This window comes from Megascapheus bottae, chromosome 17 (genome assembly GCF_031878675.1).
Source record: "Megascapheus bottae isolate mThoBot1 chromosome 17, mThoBot2.hap1, whole genome shotgun sequence".
Lineage (NCBI taxonomy): Eukaryota > Metazoa > Chordata > Mammalia > Rodentia > Geomyidae > Megascapheus > Megascapheus bottae.
This window is the reverse complement of record NC_143525.1, coordinates 42,746,511-42,767,765: the sequence shown is the minus strand read 5'-3', so window position 1 is coordinate 42,767,765 and position 21,255 is coordinate 42,746,511. Positions and strand designations below refer to the sequence as shown.

At 42.6% G+C, this 21,255-nt stretch overlaps 2 protein-coding genes across 6 annotated transcripts in view; one reads left to right on the top strand and one right to left on the bottom strand.

Annotated features, from left to right (window-relative positions):
- Positions 1-1,115: 1,115 nt before the first annotated feature.
- Prr11 (proline rich 11) lies at positions 1,116-18,227 on the bottom strand. 3 transcript variants are annotated; one of them, XM_090351126.1, is made up of 11 exons: positions 17,801-18,227; positions 10,682-10,837; positions 10,118-10,247; positions 9,531-9,681; positions 8,701-8,823; positions 7,411-7,677; positions 6,663-6,758; positions 6,322-6,434; positions 5,041-5,100; positions 4,855-4,951; positions 1,116-2,143 (listed from the first exon to the last, which is right to left on the bottom strand). In XM_090351126.1, the coding sequence occupies exons 3-11, from the start codon at positions 10,240-10,242 to the stop codon at positions 2,078-2,080; spliced, it is 1,098 nt and encodes a 365-aa protein (XP_090207252.1). In that variant the 5' UTR covers positions 10,243-10,247; positions 10,682-10,837; positions 17,801-18,227; the 3' UTR covers positions 1,116-2,077. The 3 variants fall into 3 exon arrangements, with proteins under 3 accessions (XP_090207252.1, XP_090207254.1, XP_090207253.1); XM_090351128.1 differs by having other exon boundaries at positions 10,682-10,715; XM_090351127.1 differs by lacking the exon at positions 10,682-10,837 and having other exon boundaries at positions 17,801-18,226.
- The window catches only part of Ska2 (spindle and kinetochore associated complex subunit 2), a 20,859-nt gene continuing 17,676 nt past the window's right edge, over positions 18,073-21,255 (top strand). For 2 of the 3 annotated variants that reach the window (XR_016538365.1, XM_090351129.1), the window contains exon 1: positions 18,673-18,853. Coding sequence is in view for 2 of the 3 variants with exons in the window: in XM_090351129.1 (XP_090207255.1) it covers positions 18,791-18,853 (63 nt within the window). In the remaining variant the exon portion in view is untranslated. Of the gene's footprint in view, positions 18,469-18,672; positions 18,854-21,255 lie in introns of those variants that run through there. The other variant, XM_090351130.1, reaches the window with a different exon arrangement.

Sequence of the window (21,255 nt, the reverse complement as noted above, 5' to 3'; positions counted from 1 at the left end):
AGTTCAATACTCAGCAACAAACAAGCAAACAAAATGGAATAAATATCTCAAATTTACCGACTTAAGGTGCCAGAAAGTGGTGTTTCGAACTCATAAGGTTACATTGGCCCTTTGTTCCCAATCCTTTGGAAAAGTTTCATTTAAACGGTGCCTGGTGGTCAGGTGCTAATCGTCCATACCTGTAATCGTGATTACTCAGGAGGCTGAGATCTGAAAAATGGCAACTTGAAGATATCCAAAGCAGAAAAGTCTATGAAACTCCATCTCCATTAACCAGAAAAAATGCTCAACTGGAGTTGTAGCTCTAAGAAAGCCCAACAAGGCTGGGCACCAATGGTTTATGCCTGTAATCATAGCTACTCTGGTTCAAAACCAGCCAAGGCAGATAAATCCAGATATCCTCAGCTCCTACTAGCCAGTACAAAGTCAGAAAAGGAAGTATGGTTCATATGGTAGAGCACCATCCTTGAGCAAAAAAGCCAAGCAAAAGCACAAGGTCCTGAGTTCAAGCCCCAGCATGGGGGACAGGGGAGAAGGAAGGCTCAGCTCTGGTAGCTCATGCCACCAGTCTAGTTACTTAGGAAGCTGAGACCTGAGGATCACAGTTCAAAGCCAGCCTAGGCAGAAAAGTCCCCACGAGACTCTTATTGCCAATTAAACATTCAAGAATCAGAAGTGGTGCTGTGGCTCAAGTGGCAGAGTGCTAGTTTTGAGCACAAAGAGGCTCAAGGACAGTGCGTTCAAGCCCCACAACAGACCCCCTCTCCCTGCAAAAAAAAAGAACCCTTCTGTATATCACCTTTATAATAATAAAAAATATAAAAAAATTAGAGGGGGGAGGGAGGAAGGGAGAGGGGAAGATGAAAGAGAAAGAGAAAGAGAGCAAGAGAGAAAGAGTCAGCTAGGGTAAGACTCTGAGTTCAAGCTAGTGCTGGGGGATGGCTCAAATAGTAGATATGGTATTCACTAGGGTTTGTGCTCAAATCCCAGTAATTTTAAAACATGAATTAATTTTTTTGTAAGACAAAGTCCTGCTATAACCTCAGTTAACCTTGAACTGGTCATCCTCTTACCTTAGCCTTCCTATGTGCCCAGTTAGAGTATCTTTTTTTATTTTTTTGTGGGTCATGGGGCTTGAACTCTGGGCCTAGGCACTGCCACTGAGCTCTTCAGCTCAAGGCTACCGCCCTACTCCTGGGCCTGGGCATTGTCCCTGAGCTCTTCAGTTCAAGGCTACCTCCCTATCCCTTGAGCCACAGCCCCACTTCCCATTTTCTAGTGATTAATTGGAGCTAAGAGTCTCAGGGTCTTTAGTGCCCTGGCTGGCTTTGAACCTTGATCCTCTGATCTCAGCCTTCTAAGTAGCTAGGATTACAGGCATGAGACACTGCTCCTGGCTTAGAATATCTTCTTAAAACATCAAGTTTATAGCAATGACTACGTAAGTTTTACAAACCAAAACACTTTTCATCCTCCTGAAATAATCAGCATGAATAAGAACCAGACTACTACTTTCTTAATGCCATAACTGTATCTGGAGTAGCACGAACTAGGATAATCTATTTAAATTTGAATAGCCTCTTTAACCTAATTAGGTAATTCCAGAGCAAACATTAATTCACAGATTATATTTTTCCCATCTGGGTCTATTACATCATGAAAACTAAAAAACATCCATACTCTCACTTTATACCACAGTATGCACAGGTTCCATATATACTGACTCTCCAGATAGAATCATATTGGTATATTTATAAATATACAACTATACTACACAAGAATTTGGAGTTAGATGCCTGTAATCCTGGCTACTCAGGAGGCTGAGACTTGAGGATTGTGGTTCAAAGCCAGCAGGGTAAGGAAAGTCCAAAGCCCCCAATAAATCACTAAAAAGACGGAAGTAGAGCTGTGGTGTAAGTGGTACAGCACTATTCCTGAGCAAAAAAAATTGTTAGGGACAGCTTTCAGACCTGAGTTCAAGTCGTAGGACTTGTGCACAAGAAAATAAAGAAGGTTTTGGATGATTGTTAACTGTGTATTTTGAGGATCACTACATGGGAAATCGGATAGATCTGCCTCAGTTTTGTTCATCGAAGCTGCTTGTAGAAAGTTGAGTCTGAGTTGGACTTCTAGGATGAGCCAGCTATTAAAAAAAAAGTAATAATTAAATCACAAAATATTAATTAACCAACACATATTAGTCAATAATATGCATAGCCAACAAGATTCTTCCTTATTAAGAGACCCTTATATCAGTAGCTCATTCTTGTAATCCTATCTACTCAGAAGGCTGAGATGTGAGGATCGAGGTTCAAAGCCAGTCTGGGCAAAAATGTCCATGAGACATTTATCTCCAATGAGTCACTTAAAAGTGGAGCTTTGACTCAAGGAGTAAAGCACACACCTTGAGTAAAAGAAGCTCACAGCACCCAGGTTCAAAGTTTAAGCTTCAAGATTGACACAAAAAGCAAACAAACAAAAAAGAAATCTTGTTGTTTTTCTTTCCTTTCCTTTTTTTTTTCTTTTTTTCCCTGCCAGTTCTGAGCTTGAGCTCAGAGCTTGAGCACGGTCATTGGACTTTCTCAAGGCTGGAGCTCTACCACTTGAGCCTCAGCACCACTTCTGGCTTTTTTCTATGTATGTGGTACTGAGGAATCCTACCCGGATCTTTGTGCATGGTAGGCAAACACTCTACCACTAGGCAAAACTCCTACCCCTGTTTATTTTCTTTTGTCTTGTTTCTGGTGCCCATACACTTGAGCCATACCTCCACTTCTGGCAATGTGCTAGTTAAGTGAAGAAAATTGTTATTCTGATTTGTCTGCCTGGGTTGGTTTCAAACTGGGATCTTGAGATCTCAGCCTCCTGAGTAGCTACAATTATAGGTGTGAGTCACTGGAGACTGGCTGTACCATTTAGATTCGAAAAACCATCTTTCTCAGTTTTCCTTCTTAAAACAGTAATCAGATCAGAGGTAGTTTAGTTAATTAGTTTAATTAGCTTAATTTTGGCCCTTGGCCCTTGTTCTTTTTCCTAGGATGTGGATATATAGCTTCAGGAGGTATAGACATTCTATACCATGAGGATAAAAGTCACACTAAGGATGGAAGCACAAGGACAATATAATGACACTGCTGTACAACTTATACAGACAATGAATATTCAAGTAAGAAAAACAAATCAGAACCAGCCAGGTACTGGTAGCTCACATCTGCTAACCTTGCTACTTAGGGAGCAGACAACTGAGGATCGAGATTCAAAGCTAGTCTGGGCAGACAAATCCAAGACACTTTACCAATTAATCACCATCAAAAAACAGGGAGTGGAGCTGAGGCTGAAGTGGTAGAGTACCAGCTTTGAGCGAAAAAGCTAAGGGACAGCACCCAGGCCCCGTGTTCAAGCCCCAGTATCAACAATAAAGAAAAAAAAAAGGAAAAGGAAAAGATATTTCTATTTGATTAAGTCATTGTGGTTAAATCACTGCTGTTACCTGCATCCAGAAACAAAACCTAACTTGTTCAGTTGCTTCAGAGTTACAGGAAGCCTAAAGCTTAATAACAATTTTCATCATATGCCCTCCTGCCGAGTGGGTTTCTGGTAGAGGTATAGGTCTTATTTGTGATTTTTATTATTGCTCAGTATGCGAGTTTAGCATTATTTAACTGTGGTTATATCTATAGTTCCCAGCTCTCTTTGTACTAGTTACAAAGTAGGGCAGGGAAAAGAGGGATACTAAACAGAAAAAGGAAGGGATTAATTCTTTCAGAGAAGCTTCTTTCCTTTGCCCCTACCTTTCGCAGTTTTGTTGTTATTGTTTGTGATTGTGGGGCTTGAACTCTGGGCCTTGGTGCTTTCCCTGAGCTCTTCAGCTCAAGGCTACCATCCTACCTCTTTTTTATTTATTTATTTATTTATTTTTTTGCCAGTCCTGGGCTTGAGCTCAGGGCCTGAGCACTGTCCTTGGACTTTCTCAAGGCTAGAGCTCTACCACTTGAGCCTCAGCACCACTTCAGGCTTTTTTTTTTTTTTCTATGTATGTGGTACCGAGGAATCGAACCCGGGTCTTCATGCATGCTAGGCAAGCACTTTAACCACTAGGCTAAACTCCCGGCCCCTACCATCCTACCTCTTGAACCACAGCACCACTTCCCGTTTTCTAGTGGGTAATTGGAGTCTTATGGACTTTAGTGCCCAGGCTGGCTTTGAACTGAGATCCTCAGATTTCAGCATCCTGAGTAGCTAGGATTACAGGTGTGAGCCACTGCGTTCGGCAAAGGCATTGTTTCTTAAGCATGGAATAAAGGGAAGACTCTGTGGCGGTAGGAAAATGTTGGCACTGGTATTTGTGGAGTTGGTGTGTTTCTGGTCTCAGAGGAGAAGGAACTATCATATTCAAAGCCACAGAGGCAGGCCAAGAGCGTGGCCTAGTGGTAGCGTGCTCAGCTAACATGCACAAAGCCCTGGGTTCAATTCCCCAGAACCACATACACAGAAAAAGCCGGAAGTGGCGCTGTGGCTCAAGTGGTGGCAGAGCCCTAGCTTTGAGCAAAAAATGTCCAAGGACAGTGCTCTAGCCCTGAGTTCAAGCCCCAGGACTGGCAAAAAGTAAATAAATAAAAGCCACAGAGGCCCAAATCCTTAGTTCCTAGAACTTCAGCAGGGACCGCAGAAGTTGCCTGCTTGCCTTCCCTCCCTTCCTCCTCCCCTTCCTCCATCACCATCCTTCCCTCTCTCCCTTTTTCTTTCATCCCTTTCCTCTCTTCGCCGCTCCCTTCCTTCCTTTCTTCTTTGTATCCATGCTGACCTCAAACATTTGAGGGGTGCACTACCATACCTGCCCCACTAAAGCCTTACCTGAAACTTTTTCCTCAAGGCCCGCGTCATTACTGGGGTCAGGCCAGTTCCTGTTTCCATATTTTCTTTATTAGTAAGAGGGGTTCCTCCTGGGCTCCTGATAAGGTATTGAAAATAAGAGGAGCTGTGTTTCATGCCCACTTTTCAAATGGCTTTAGAATGCATAAAGGTAAGGAACTGTACTACCTTTCCACATCAACTTTTCTAAGCAGTTTCCGTAGATCAGTCTGGCTTTTACCAGGAGTACTAGTAAAATAAAGATAGAAAAGTTAGAAATGTACAGATTTATTTTTAAATCACTGTTCCTAAAGCAGTTCTTTTTACAGGCGACCTTCTAGAAGGTAGCTCCATTGGTTACATTTGAAATGGCTGTACACAAGCTTAGAGAGGCAAACATGTTTTCTTCCATATGCACAAGCTAGCTCTAAAATACAGGTTCACATAGAGACCAGAGGAGGATACTTTTAAGAGAGGAACAGTAAGCACAATGCCTATGTGCATCTGATCATACAAAATAATATTCATTGAAATGAAGTCCGGGAAATGAAAATAAGAGGTCTTTCCTTTAAAAACAAACAAGCAACAAAAGAAAAGGTGGTTATTTGACTGTACACATATAAATGACTAGAGTTACTGTTTGCCATAAGGATGACTAAGCTGAAGCACAAGTCAGATAGGCTATAGCTGGAAGGCAGGACGATGAAAGAACTAGGGGGCTTGTTAAGTTGATATGCCATTAACAAAAACTAACCCTGTACCTAAGTTATCTTTGCACTCGCTGGAGGAGAAAGGCTATGTGCTGGGTATTAGAGGTTTGTGTCTGTAATCCTAGCTACTCAGGCTGCCATCTGAGGATGACAGCTTCTTTTGGTTTTGGTTTTTGTCCAGTCCTGGGCCTTGAACTCTGGGCTTTCTCTGAGCTTTTCAGCTCAAGGCTACTGCCCTTCCCCTTGAGCCACAGTATCACTTCTGGTTTTCTAGAGGTTAACTAATTGGAGATAAGAGTCTCAGAGTCTTTAGTGCCCCAGCTGGCTTTGAATCTCGGAGGATCACAGTTTGAAGCTAGTCCAGGTGGGAAAGTGTGTGAGACTTTTTTTTTTTGCCAATCCTGGGCCTTGAAATCAGGGCCCGGGCACTATCCTTGTCTTTCTCAAGGCTAGAGCTCTACCACTTGAGTCACAGCACCACTTCTGGCTTTTTTCTATGTATGTGGTATCAAGGAATTGAACCTGGGTCTTAATGCATGCTAGGCAAGCACTTCACCACTAGGCCAAACTCCCTGCCTCTGTGAGACTTTTATCTCCAATTAACCACCCAAAATCAGAAGTGGATGTAGTGGCTCAAGTGGTAGAATATGTACTGTGAATTTGATCCCTAGCACAACAAAGGAAAGGAAGGCGGGGGAGGGCGGGAGGGAAAAGGGAGGAAATAGCATGAAAGTGTAATAAATACTGTGAAGTTCCTTACATTAAGACATTTGTAACTCGTGTTGATAACACTTTGGGGTTGGGCTTCAGGGTAACACGTTGCAGGTCAGTGACAGTAACTAGTGGATTCCATTCCTTTGGTGATGGTATAAGCTTGAATTACAAAATAAGATGTTATTAAAAACATTTTAAAATATTCAAAAGCTAAACATGTTCAATGAGTAAATGTGAGTGCTGAGTAGATGTGAGACATACTCACTTCTCTGCAATATCAAATATTGATCTTGGAATGATTTCTAAGTAGTATGTGCTTATTTTTTCCATAAAGGAACAAAACCAGAGGAAAGCAGAATCACCGTGTCCATGGTCATGACATCTTACCTTTTTCCTTTCATCAATATTCTGAGTCTTCTTTAATTTCACAGTGAGTAGATCTTTAACTGTTATATGCATGGGTCTTTCTTTTAATGGTTCAGCCTTAAAATAGGCAGAGAGGTTAGAATCAAGTTGGGATCAGGACATCTAATGAAATACAAATCTAGTTTTTAAAGATTCAGAATCCTATCTCTAATTATCCAGCAAAAAGCCAGGAGTGGAGGTAGATGATCAGGGCCTTGCCCTGGCTGGGAAAGGATTCTCCAGCTTGCACTACACCCACAGTCCTTTTGCATTTTTTGTCGTGGGGCTCAGATCTCAGCCTTCTTCTGAGTAGCTAGGATTACAGGCATGAGCCACCAGTATCCAGCATAACTTTCATTTCTAAATCAAGTGTTTATAAATTATGTGGAGACAATGTATGTGTTTTTAAATGTAAAAATTGGACCATCTACTTGCTTTATGATATGTAGTAATAACCACGTTCTATCAGAGTTGTTTTCAAAAAGGTGCCAGGTACCAAAAAAGTAAAATGACTTAACCAGGTATGATGGCATGAAAATGTATTCCTAGTTACTCAGTAGGCAACACTGAGACCTCTATCTTCAAAAGAAAAAAAGGTAAAATGAAATCATAATGAATAGAATAAAGAGGTTGAATATAATACAGACTTTAGCCCAGCCTTAAAAGGTCTTTTGGTTTTTCTTCTACAACACATGCCAACCCAAACATATCATTGCCCAATATTTCCTACCTGAAGTGTTTTAGTAGCAGCAGACTTTCTGAGCAGCAAAGGTGCTAGTGGTGGTGGGGGAGGAGGAAGAGGAGGAGGAGGAGGGGGAGGAGGGGGAGGGGGAGGAGGGGGAGGGGGCAGATGATGGCTGACTGGCTCTGGCACTGTGGGAGGGAGTGCTGCCTGGGATTCCCCAGGGGTAGTAGGAGTGCAGACAGGAACATTAGTGAGTGTACCACTCATGTGACATGTCTGACAATGGCCTGGACAAGAGTTTTCTGGCACAGTCTGGAAAACATAATGTGGCAAACAAGCAACAGGTTAACTTTGTTCTTAAGGATGGAAGTTGTCAAAACAATCCGAGCATGTATAGAATATTACGACTTCTTTCATTTTGTTCATTAATTTATCTATTCTTCTGTTCCTTTTTTTTTTTTGGTCAATCCTGGGGCTTGAATTCAGGGTATGGGCTTTTTTAAGGCTAGCACTCTACCACTTAAGCCACAGCACCACTTCTTGCTTTTTCTGTGTATGTGGCACTGAGGAATTGAACCCAGAGCTTCGTGCATGCTAGACAAGCATTCTACCACTAGGATAATGCTCCCAGCCCTTTCTGTTCCTTGTATGTGCTGCACACTAGGCTTTGAGTACAATGTGAACTCTATCTATCTGAAAAAGATAAACATGCATAAACTCACTCAAAACAACCAAAACCAAACCAGACACCTGAGAACAAGCAAGGAAGTGTGCTCTGTACCACAAACAGCTAGTGTGATAGTCAAGTGTGACGTGATATTCAAGCACGAGCAAAGAAACAAATGGAGGCTTCCGGGTAAAGGGAGTTGAAGATGAATTGAGTGAGGGTTAACCATTCCCAGAAGAACAGCGTAGAGTTTAGAACATTCAAGGTACGGATAAAAAGATGAATTAGAGGTACCTCAAAATGTATCTGCAAACAGGCCTTTACATATGTGATTCAGTGAAAATGAGATCATAAGGAGTTAGTCCTAATCCAATCTGACGGGTGGCCTTATAAGAGGGATGTGCTCACAAAGGAGAAAGATAACATGAAAACACAGTGAAGGAGCAGGCATTTCTATTTCTTATTTTTGATTATGGCAAAGATTGTATCGCAGTATACATTTTTGCCTTCTTCCTTACTAATAGGATCTCATTAGCCATTTTCTGCTTGATGCTTGAGACAATGACAAACTCAGGTCCAGAGTATTTTTCTCTATTGCCATGGTCATTTTCAGATAAAATCTCTTCTAACCTAATTCTAGATTTTGTTTTAATCTGATGAATACCAACCTTCCGTGTTTCTTGAAGCTTGCATAACTCGTTTTCCAAAATGCATAATTGCTTTTTCAGACTTTGAAGTTCTCGGTGGTAGATTCGAGATGGGAAGATGGTATCTTTCAATACTTCTAAACTCTGAAAGTCACAAATAAAAAGGTCTGACCTCTGCCAGGTACCATGGCTCAAGCCTGTAATCCTAGCTACTCAGGAGACTGAGATCTGAGGATGACAGCTCAAAGCCAGCCCAGGCACTAAAGAACATGAACGAAAGACTCTTATCTCCAATTAACCTCGGTGGTATCCTTGAGCTAAAGAGCTCAGGGACAAACACCCAGGCCCAGGGGTAGGGTGGAAGTCTTAAGCTGAAGAGCTCAGAGACAGTACCCAAGCCCCAGAGTTCAAGCCTTATAACCCACAAAGAAAAAAAAAAAGTTCTAACCTCTATCAGCAATATACAAAGAGAAGAAAACAATAAGAAAGTAGTTTCATGGTTCTGTATTAAAAAAAAAATCCCACTGATCTGGTGTCTCAATAAGAAGCCAAGGTGCTCCCAAACTTGCATAGCTCAAGCTGCCCCCCTTGAACCCCCTGTCGCCCTCTACCTACTTCCAAAAATTGGATCTTAGACAAGCTCTGCCACACCTTGCTTGATGAATGTTTTACAAAAGCCAAAGTAGATGTAATTCCATAAACTCATTTAATCTAAGTAAAATGTGGAGTTGTGCTGACTCAAGCACATTAACACCTGAAGCTCAGGGACAGTGCTCAGGCCCCTGAGTTCAAGCCCCAGGACTGGAGAAAAAAAAATCACACTGTTAAAATCAGGTATGTCAAACTCATACCTGGGCTATGCAGCTTTGGCACCAACTGTATAGATACCATGCTTTATTTGTCCAATGTTTGATTGCATCTTTGATGTTGGGAAACTTCAAATTGCAGGATGGTTTCAGCCAGTTTCTACTTTGCGGTATGTCTGTTGAAGAAATAACTACTCTGTAGGAAAAACAAAAAAACAAATAATAATGAAAAACAGTAAAAATAAGCCCTAAATCAGAATAGTAGCCTCTAATTAAATTACGAGACCATTTTATTAATTTTTGTTTACATTTTGGTGCTGGGAACTGAATGCAGGGTGGCCTGCTAATACACATTTTACTATTGAGCTGTATTTTAGCCTCAAGAATATGAATTAATAGTGTGGCTTGGGACTTCCTAAAGCTAAACCCTTTGCTAACTTCTATAATACAGGGACTAATTCAACAAACTATTTGTTTTTAAAGAGATTCTTTAGTGAATGACATAAATCAACAATAACTAAATACCTTGCATCCTTGGAGTTTATGTCTTATGGGCGAAGACAGAGAAAAATATACAAATAAATAATAAATAAGTCTAATATTTTCTTTGTTCCACCTGGTTTCTTCCTTACTTTTCTGATGAAGGTGGTGGAGAAGCAGATGTAAGCTTGGAATGGAAGTGAGAGGATTCTCTCTTCTTGAATAATCTTTTGGCTTTGGCTTTTAGCTTTCTTCTTCGCTGTTTGTACTTAGGCATGATTTCTGTGGAGAATTTTTAAAAGTATGATTTAAATGAAAGCATAACATAACACATATAAACATTTAAGTTGTATAAACCTTAAATATATAATTCAATGAATTATTATACAGTAACTTTCACATACACACTTGTAACCATTATGTTGGCTTTTTTCTTTTTGCCAGTCTTGGCTCTTGAATTCAGGGCTTGAGCACTGTCTCTGAGCTTCTTTTGCTCAAGGCTAGCACTCTACCACTTGAGCTACAGTGCCACTTCTGGCTTTTTCTGTTTATGTGATACTAAGAAATTGAACCCAGGGCTTTATGCATGCTAGGCAAGCAGTCTACCACTGAGCCTACTTTCCCAGCCAAACCCTGGCTATTTACAAACAAAAAAAATTATGCATTTTTTCCTTTCTTTCATTACTTCTACCATATAGGTTAAGAAATAAATTTACCTGGGTAAGATGATAGAGGTCCATAATCCTAGTACTTGAGATTAAAAGGAAGTAGGATTATAGGTTTGAGGCCATCCCAGGCCTCAAGGCAAGCTTCTATCTCAAACAACCAACAAACCCCAAAGAAATAAGTGGGTGTCAGCATCTTAGAAGTCCCTAAAGTAGAAGAAGATGTAGATTAAAACTATGTGTAAAGGGAATATTGACTTATATGATTTTTATGACTTCATTTTGTTTTCCTACATTAAGTCAAATTAATTTCTGTGTGTGTGTGTGTGTGTGTGTGTGTGTGTTGTGTTGTGTTGTGTGAGCGTGCATACTGGCATGTGAACTCAGGGCCCTGAGCTCTTTCTTAGCTCAAGGTTGGAGCTCTATCATTTGAACCATACCTCTACTTCTGGCTTTTTTCTTTGTTGCTGCTTGGCATTTGGTACTTGGCCTATCTTCTAAAATATCTAACAAAGCATAACTACAGTCATCTTCTCTGCTGTAAAGAAAGAGCTAGGTTTAGACTTATGCCTAAACCTAGCTACTCCGGAGGCTGAAATCTGAGGACAGAAGTTCGAAGCCAGCCTGGGAAGACAAACCTAAAAGACTATAATCTCCATTTAATATGCAAAGAGACAGAAGAGGGGCTGGACACCAGGGGCTCATACCTATGATCCTAGCTACCCAGGAGGCTGACATGTGAGAATTATGGCTAGGCAGAAAAGTATGTGAGAGGGGCCGGAAGTTTGACCTAGTGGCAGAGTGTTCGATTCCTCAGTACCACATACATAGAAAAAAACCACAAATGGTACTGTGGTTCATGTGGCAAAGCTCTAGCCTTGAGAAAGTCCAAGGACAGTGCTCAGGCCCTGAGCTCAAGCCCAGGACTGGCAAAAAAAAAAAAAAAAAAAAAAAAAGAAGATGTTTTTGTATCATTAGCAGTCACTGAAAAACAACTAAGATGGGCAGAGTTGGGAGAAAGAGGAAACAATATTAACTATTTGTTGAATTCTTCTCTTAGGCACTTTATGTACATTTCCTCAGCACATTTTTACTAACAGGAAGGGTTTTATTCCTGGAAATTAGGATTTTTATTCTCATTTTTATATAATAAACAGAAAGATGAGAAGGACTGATCAGTAGAATGTAATATAATATTAAAGCCCAGATCTCTAAGTCTTCAAAGACGATGCTATATTTCCAATAAACTGTGGGACGACAAAAGCTATTTTCCTTTCTTTTTTCCCTTTTTCCTTCCTCCCTTCCTCCCGCATGCTTGCTTGCACGTTCTCTCTCTCCATCTCACTCTCTCTGTCCCTTTCTCTATCTCTCTCTCTGTCCCTCTCACTCCCTCTCTCTCTCTCTCTCCCTCCCCACTCCCCCACCCCTGTCTTTCTTTAGAATTGAACCCAGGGATTCATACATGCTAGTTGAGTACTCTACCACTAGGTCAAACTCCCAGCCCCTACTTCTAATATTTCTATGGGACCATAGTAACTTAAATAGGCTCTACATAATAAAATGACAGTTTACCCCCAAATCTAAGATGTCAGTGTTTAAAGACATTTATTTTGAAGCATCTTAAAACATTACCTAGTATATACTAATCTTAAAATACCATCTAATATATACTTAAAATATATCTGTTTTTATTTTAATTTTTTGCCAGTGCTGGGGCTTGAACCCAAGGTTTTTGCACTGTCCTTGGGCTTTCTCGAGACTAGAGCCCTACCACTTGCGCAAAGCACCACTTCTGACTTTTTCTATGTATGTGGTACCAAGGAATCGAACCCGGGTCTTTGTGCATGATAGGCAAGCACTCTATGGGTAAGCCAAACTCCCAGCCCCTTAAAATATGTCTTAATTATCTACCACGTACTCCTTTTTATGGAAAATCAAGTCTGAGCTAGTTTGATCTGAAGTACCAGGAGGGCTCTGGTAGTTTTAGTTGTTGCTACCTGTGGAACAAAGATGTTGCTATTTACTTAGAAGAAACAAATGGTTTCAAGGCCTTGGCCCCCTTCCATTTAAAGGAAGATATGAATAGAAACAATTGTCCTTTAAAACTACCCATTCATTCGCTGGCCTTCACTCAGTAACTTTACAGACTTGTTAGGCAGCTCTAGGCTTGCTCAGCTCTCAGATTCCACTGACCCTGCTGTGAGTGAAAATGTCCCCAAAGCTTAGTACTTGGAGGGGCTTCTGGGAAGGATGGCAGTGCTTGTTTCCTTCTAGAAGGAAAGGCTCTTGACAGAATCTTACTGAACTAATGATCTTAATACTCCTTCTTTTCTTTCCCCCTTCATTCCTTTTTTCTATCTTCTCTTCATTATTAAATATTTGTTTGTTTATTTAGTGTCAAGTCCTCGGGCTGGACCTCAGGGCCTGAGCACTGTCCCTAAGCTTTTTGGCTCAAGGCTAGTACTGTACCACTAGAGCCCCAACTCCACTTTTTGGTGTTTAATTGGAGATAAGAATCTCACAGACTTTCCTGGCTAAAAAAATCTCAATCCTCAGGATCAGATGTTTGACCTACAGGTAGAGTGCTTGCCTAGCATGCACAAAGACCCAGGTTCAATTTCTCTGTACCACATACATAGAAAAACTGGAAGTGGTGCTGTGGCTCATGTGGCTTGGGGAAAATGCAAGGATAGTGCTCAGACCCTGAGTTCAAGCCCCAAGACTGGCAAAAGCCAAAAAACTCAATCCTAAAATCAGTCTCCCAAGCTGCTTGGTGTGAGCCACTGTGCCCAGCTTTTTTTTTTTTTTTTGCTGGTCATGGTGCTTGAACTCAGGGCCTGGGGCACTGTCCATGGGACTCTTTGTGCTCAAGGCTAGTGCTCTACCACTTGAGCCACAGCAAAGTTTTTGGCTTTTTCTGAGTAGTTTATTGGAGATAAGACTCTCATGAATTTTTCTGCCCAGGCTGGTTTTAAACCAAGATCCTCAGATTTCAGCCTCCTGAGTAAGATTATAGGCACAGCCTGCCTCAGCTTGCTTGCTTGCTTTGTTTCTTTCTTTTTAAACAGAATTGCTATGTAACTCAGGTTGGCCTCCTGCAATCTTCTTGCCTCAGCCTTCAGTAGAGAGTTGTGATTATATTATGATGACTAGCTACAGAATGTCTAGAATGTTTTTCTCGTCTTTTGTGAGTATGGACACTTGAACTCAGACATACCTAAAACAAATCCTCCTTTCTTTCTTCCTCTTTTTTCCTTCCCATTTTCTTTGTTTCTTTCTTTCTTCCTTCCCTATCTTTTCTTTTTTCCTGCCTGTCTCTCCTCTCCCCCCTGTATCCTGAATTCTTTTTCTGTGCTGTCACTGGGGCTTAAACTTAGAGCCTGAGCACTACCTTTAATTCCTTTTGCTCAAGACTGGCACTTGAGCCTCAGTTCCACTTCCAACTTCTTGCTGGTTAATTGAAGATAAGACTCTCTGGGCTAGTTGGGCACAATGGCTCCTGCCTGTAATCCTAGCTACTCAGGAGGCTAAGATCTGAGGATTGCAGCTCAAAGCCCACCTGGCACTAAAAAAGTCCATGAAACTGACTAACAATTAACCACTAGAAAACCGGAAGTGGCACTGGGGCTCAAGGGGTAGGGTGGTAGCCTTGAGCTGAAGAGCTCAGGGACAGTGCCCAGAGTCCAAGCCCCACAACTGAGTAGCAAAAATTACAGGCATAAACTATTGGGCAAAGAGCAAGACTTCCATGTCCTTGGATTCTCTCTGCCCTTTCACAAGCTATTCCTTCTTCTTCTTTTCTTTTTTGTGGGTCATGGGGTTTGAACTCTGGGGCTGGGTGCTGTCCCTGAGCTCTTCAGCTCAAGGCTACTGCAGAGTACTTCCTTACCAAGACAAGACCCTGAGTTTAAACTCCAGCACCTCCCCACAGAGAAGCTGGACTTTGTGGATTAATTTGGAAAAATACTCTGTTTTGATTACATACTGACATGGGACTCTGAAAGTTCTTCTAAGTTTCTCTGAACAATTCTTTGCAAAACTTAGTGTTAGGCAAAGGGCCTTGCTAAATCAGTTCTGCAAGAACCAGACCATTCCCAACTCCAGTAACTTTTCAGGTTCCTCATCCTGCTGATAAGAATTTCTTTTTTCTTGCTGTGCGGTTGTGGGCCTAGCAGACAGTATCTGCAGCTCAGCAACAGACAATGGCTGCAACTCAAAGTGTGTTACTGCACTGTCTTCCATCCTGTCCAAGCAGTTCTGTGTCTAGGGATTGTGCAGTGCAAAGCCTCTCCTCAGCATCACAGGAAGGTTACAGAAATGGAGCTAGGAAGAGGCAGAGGCAATATGTGTTGAAATAATGTCTCTCAGCCGGGTGCAGTGGCTCTAATGTTACTGCTTATTAATTTTCAATCTACTAACATAAGTAGGCATTATGTACAAATGCCTACTTGCTGTAGAAAGCTAAACTTGCCAGAGTTGAACCCAATCTCTCCCCTACTACAAAATCCCATTGCAGTGGTCCCTATACTTATTGCAATGGTTGTGAATAAAGTTTTTCTTACTATGTTTTCACAAGTATAACTATTTTTTTTCTTTAACAACTGAGGTTTACAGAGCCAGGAGTATGGCCTAGTGGGAGAATGCTTGCCTAGCATGCTTAAAGCCCTGGGTTCAATTCCTCACTACCACATACACAGTAAAAACCAAAAATGGTGCTGTGGCTCAAGTGGTAGAGTGTTAGTATTTAGAAAGCTCAAGGACAGTGCTCAGGCCTGGAGTTCAAATCCCAGGACTGGCAAAAAAAATTAATAAATTCCTCAGTATACTTTTCAAAGATATTCAAAACTAAGCTCCCATGCCTCTTAGCAGTGTTATCTCTTTTGCTTTGACTATTTGTACTACAAATATATCAAAAGTCAAATACCATCTACAGTGTAATCAGCCTTTCCTCTTCTGGGAGTGACTGCTCTTGAAGGTTATCTTCCACTTAGCTCCTTTTTTTTTTTTTTTGGGCCATTCCTGGGCCTTGAACTCAGGGTCTGGGTGCTATCCCTTAGCTTTCTGACAATAAAGCACGTGGATTCTACTATACAATATATCCACAGCTGGACTAAGGAATTGAACCCAGGGTGTCATGCATGCTAGGCAAGCACTCTACCACTAAGCCACATTCCAGCCCTGTCCCTGAGCTTTCTTTGCTTAAAGCTAGTATTCTACAACTTGAGGCCCACATCCAGTTTTTTTTTTGCCAATGTTGGGTTTGAGCTCAGGGCTTGAGCACTGCCGTTGGACTTTCTCAAGGCTAGAGCTCTACCACTTGAGCCTCAGCACCACTTCCGGCTTTTTTCTATGTATGTTGTACCAAGGAATTGAACCCAGGTCTTCGTGCATGCTAGGCAAGCACTTTAACCACTAGGCCAAACTCCCGGCCCCACATCCAGTTTTTTTGATGCTTATTTGGAGATAAGAGTCTCATGAACTTTCTTACCCAAGCAAGAAGGTCTGTGAGACTTCTATCTCCAATTAACCAGCAAAAAGCTGGAAGTGGAACTGTAGCTCAAGTGGTAGGGCACCAGCCTTCAGTAAAAACAACAACAAAAATCAAACTAAGGAACAGCACTCTGAAGTAAGTTCAAACACACACACACACACACACACACACACACACACACACACACACACACCCCTTCTTTGTCAAGGGAGCTTCCAAAGTTGTGGCAGAAATGAAACTGACTGTTGTATTTCACTATTATCTTCCTAAAACACATTTTTGTTTTGGTTGGGTCAGGGGACTTGAACTCGGCTTGGGTACTGCCCCTGTGCTCTTCAGCTCAATGCTACCACCCTACTCTAGGGCCTGGACAGGGTCCCAGAGCTCTTCAGCTCAAGGCTACTGCCCTGCTCTACCCTTGAGCCAAGCCCCACTTTCTGTTTTCTAGAGGTTAATTGGAGATAAGAGTCTCGGGTCCTTTTGTGCCTGGGCTGGCTTTGAACCTTGATCCTCAGATCTCAACCTCCTGAGTAGCTAGGATTACAGGTGTGAGCCACTGTACAGGGCTCTAAAACACATTTTTAAGGAGGTCTCTTGCTCACCCTTAAATCTCCTTCAATCAGTTTCCATTAGCCAGGTTTAACTGGCTTACCTTGATCCTCACAGCACAACGACTAGTACTTGCTTATATTTAATTTTACATTTTCTGTTGCCCAGAATGCTTTTAAGTTGACTTTTTTTTCTCAGAAGAGAAATGCAAGGAAAGATACACTTAAAAACAAAACAACACAACAAAATCCTGATATTTAGCTGGGTGCTAGTGGCTCTTGCCTGTAATCTGAGGTATTCAAGAAGCTGAGATGGATCTTAAGATAGCAGTTCCAACTAGTAAGGGAAAGGAAAGCCAAGACCTGGATGTGGAGCTATGGTTCACCACTAGCCTTGAGCAAAAAAGCTCTGGGACATCACCCGGGCCCTAAGTTCAAATCTCAGGACAAGCAAATACACACACACACACACACACACACACACTACCCAAATCCAAAACCTCCGAACTTGTCACCGAACACAGTCTAACAGTGTTAGGCTGCATCAAGGAACTTCTGCTGAATAAATGCATTGTCTTAAATTTTTATGTGCATATGAATTACGGAGGAGGGGATCCCATTAAGATTCATTCAGTAAGTTTGATTAGAAGAAGCTAAGCGATGGCAATATCCCTAGTCCGTTGACCTATTTTTTTTTTTGCCAGTCCTGGGCTTGAGCTCAGGGCCTGAGCACTGTCCTTGGACTTTCTCAAGGCTAGAGCTCTGCCACTTGAGCCTCAGCACCACTTCCGGCTTTTTTCTAAGTATGTGGTACTGAGGAATCAAACCTGGGTCTTCATGCATGCTAGGCAAGCACTTTAACCACTAGGCCAAACTCCCGGCCCAACCGTTGACCTATTTTTATAACAAAGTATTTCCAAAGCATGCTTTGGGGAGTGTCCATTAAATAAAAGTATCGTTTGGACGGAGCCAGGAGCATCTCTGGAGTTCCAGATGTCCCGCTTGCTGCCCCACCTACCCTCCCAGCACCACCAGAGTCCCCGTCTAAAGCCGTAAGATTCCAAGCAGCAAAGTCCAGCTAAGGACCACGCGAGCCCAGGTAACAAAGACAGAAATCATCTCTGCACTTACTAGTCTAAAGGATTAGATGGAGTCCGGGTAGTGGCCTCTTCCACGCCATAAAGAAAAATTCAAAATTAAGTTCTTGTCATGGAGAGACCAATCATAGGCCCAGTCCCCACATGATTCGCTCTCCAGGTGGCGCAGGAGCACAGCGTAGTTTATGATTGGCTGAGATCGCATCACAGTAAAGCCAATCATAGCTGGGGCGCTTCTGTTACGAATAGGAAGAAGGCGGGAGAAAAGGGTAGGAAACGTCCGCGAGGAAAGAAGGTGTGTCAGGTCCCTCAAGTAGTCGGTGGAAGCTTTTGTGTTATTGGTAGATTCTTATTCCGGTTGTACCAATCACAAGCCTTCTCTGCCTAGCCCGCACTATGAAATGGAAAGTAGAGAGGAGAGGGTAGCCAATAGAAGAAAGGCATTTTCCCAGCAGCCAATCGTTCTGCGGCGTTTTGTGTCTTTGCCCAATAGAAACGTGTGTTTCATACAGAGGGGCGTTACCCAGTCGCCAATAGGCGGGCGTTGATTGAACGGAGGAGCCAATGAATGCGAGACGTTGAGTGACAGCTGTCCAATAGAGACCCTCAGTGCTAGTGCGGCTTGCGGCTTAAGCGGGGCCGCGGTCTGAGGAATGTCAACTATTCAACATGGAGGCGGAGGTCGATAAGCTGGAACTGATGGTGAGTGCAAAGTGAAGGAGACCTATCGGGTTATTAATGTGTCCCCAGTCGTCTCGGAAACAGGGAGCAATTTGGAGTCACCAGAAACTCTGGGTGGTACAGTCTGGGTCAAAACCACCTTGCTTCTGCCTCGGAGGGAGCCGCCACCGCCGGGTCTGTTAACCGCCGCGGGGAGAGAAGGGGTTACATCCGGGGAACTCGGGAGGGAAATGGCGGGAGATGTGGAGGCTGGCCGGGCCTTTGTAGTTCCTTCCCCTTCACTTTTGCTTCCCTGTGGGCGCTTCGCCTGGTGCAAATAGCGTTTTATTTATTTCCATAGAAGATGGGAACGCAACCGTCTTTCAATGCCCCCCAAGAAAGGAAGTCATTCACACTCCGGAGAAAGGTGGATGGAGGCTGGGGTGTGGGAATGAACCCAGGGGCCGGGGATTCGGGGCGGTGGAGCGGTGCTGCTTCTCCAAGGCGGCCGCGTGCGTCTTGCGCGGGGCTCAGGTTGCCGCTGGCTGCGTTTGGCGCCCGGAGGAGGCCAACCTTGGATGGGGAGTGAGTCCTGGGGATCAGGAGCACGGGCGGGAGAGGGGCGGGCCCGGCGTCCGGGGTTCCGCGCTTGCTCCTCTCCCGCGTTTCCGCTCCCGGGTCCTCTTTATTTCCCCCGCTCCCGGCCATCCCTTCCAAGGTTCGATCGCCCGCGCTTTTTCTTAGCTCCCTTGTTCCGTCTTCAGTCTGTTGCTTTTTGTGCATTATCGTTTTCTTTTTTTCCGGATTGCGTTGGCTTCTTACACATTCTGAATTTGTAGGAGAACCTCGTCCCTTGGCCCTCTTGGCCGTTTTGTTTTCCTTGGTGTAGGAGAAGGTTAAATGGGGATTTTTTTTTTTTTTTGGAGAACTTGTTGCTTCTCCATCCACCACCCCGTCCTCCTCCCACCCCTTGCCTTTCTCTCGGATTAAGTGCTAGGATGTCCTTGTGCATGGGTTGCTCTCTTCCTGATGAAGCTTGGGAGTGGGTGGGGTGTAATGTCTGCTTTTTTAGGGACACGTGGTGAGCCTGGAATATGCTGGGCACCACCCCAATCCCCCATTCCCACTTTAAAAGGGTGAGACCTTCGTTTTTCTTTTTATTTTCTTCTGGTGTGCTAGCGGGTTGAAGTACCTCTCCAGATAAATTTGATGGAGGGGTTTCAACTGCTTTTCAGGCTGTCTGTGAAGATTTTCTTTGTGATTGGAGTGTGTGGATAGCAGTGCATGGGTGGACAGATGTGTATGGGAAGGAAGAATTTTTCTGCAACTTTTCAAAGCTTCCATGATATTAAAAGATTTAGCTCGGTTTTTGGTATTGTGTTTTAGAAATACACGAAAAAGTATTTGTATGGTTTTGTCAAGAGGCAGAAATGTTAAGCCTATCTGGTTCATCTCTGTTTCTCCTTTGAGATACATGTTAGATTTTTTTTCTTTTGGGCGGGGGGAGGTGGGAGGGTCAACGTAGGGCTTGAACTCAGGGCCCTTGCTCTGTCCCTGAGCTCTTTTGCTCAAGGGTAGCATTCTACCACCAGTTTGAGCCATGGCTCCACTTCCCATTTGTTGTTAACAAATGTTGATTTTGCTTTTAACAGATTTTTCACCCTTCAAGTCAGCTGTTTAATTTGTAAGCTTCCCCTTGCATTCCAGTGGGGTTAATATACTTGTTAGATTTCTTCCTTTTTTTTTTTCTTTTTTGTTGTTGTTGTTGGTTTTGGGTCTTGGACTTTGGGCCTGGACATTGTTCCTGAGTTCAAGGCTACCACCCTATCACTTGAACCACAGGGCCACTTCCAATTTTCTGGTGGTTAATTGGAGTTAAGAGTCGCACAGATTTTAGTACCCAGGCTGGCTTTGAACTGTTATCTGCAGATCTCAGCCTCCTGAGTAGCTATGAATGATTACAGATGTGAGCCTCCTCATCTGGTTAGATTTCTTTAGATCTTTTTTTTGCATGAAAAAAAAATTAAACATCTAAAATGATAGTTGGCTTTAGAAAAAGTTATGTTATTCAAACTTTTAAATGTTTAGATGTTTAAATTATGTACTGGCACACACATACACACACTTATACATAAACACCAATGTTATGATGTGTGTGAATAAGGTAATTTGTAAAATTCTAAAGGTAAAGGGTTTTATGGGCAATCTTCTGGATTTGGTTTTACACTACTTAAAGCATTTGCCAAGGAATCAATGTTGAATACTTAGTAAAAAGAGAATTCATTTGTCTTTAAAACCTGACGCTTGCTCACAAGACTAAATATTCTAATATTAGAGTATTTATGGCCAGCACTCATGTTCCAGCTATCTTAGACTCAAATGAGCCCATTTCTTGATTGGATTAACACAATTTAGCTGCACTGAAACATTTTAGTTTTTTTGGTTGTTGGTTTTTGGTTGTTGGTTGTCAGGCCCAGGAGTTGTCCCTGAGCTTTTGCACTCAAGGCTGGCACTTTATCATTTTGAGCTATAGTGCCACTTCCTGAATTACAGAAATGTTTTTTTTTTTTTGCCAGTCCTGGCCTTCAGCTCAGGCATAAGCACTGTCCTTGGGCTTTCTCAAAGCCAAAGCTCTACCACTTGAGCCACATTTCTGCTTCTGGCTTTTTTCTATGTATGTGGGACTGAGGTATCGAACCTGGGTCTTCGTGCATGCTAGGCAAGCACTCTACCACTACGCCAAACTCCCGGTCCCCAGAAATGTATTTTTGCATCAATCAATGTTACTAGTGGAAGAAAAAACTCATTGTAATCTTTGTTTCACAGCTT

Coding starts and splice junctions, on each gene's coding strand:
- Prr11 (XM_090351126.1), bottom strand. CDS start 10,242: ATGCCTAAGTACAAACAGCGAAGAAGAAAGCTAAAAGCCAAAGCCAAA. Junction 7,678..8,700: donor AGCTTCAAGAAACACGGAAG/GTTGGTATTCAT, acceptor TATGTTTTCCAG/ACTGTGCCAGAAAACTCTTG. Junction 6,435..6,662: donor ATATTGATGAAAGGAAAAAG/GTAAGATGTCAT, acceptor TTGTAATTCAAG/CTTATACCATCACCAAAGGA.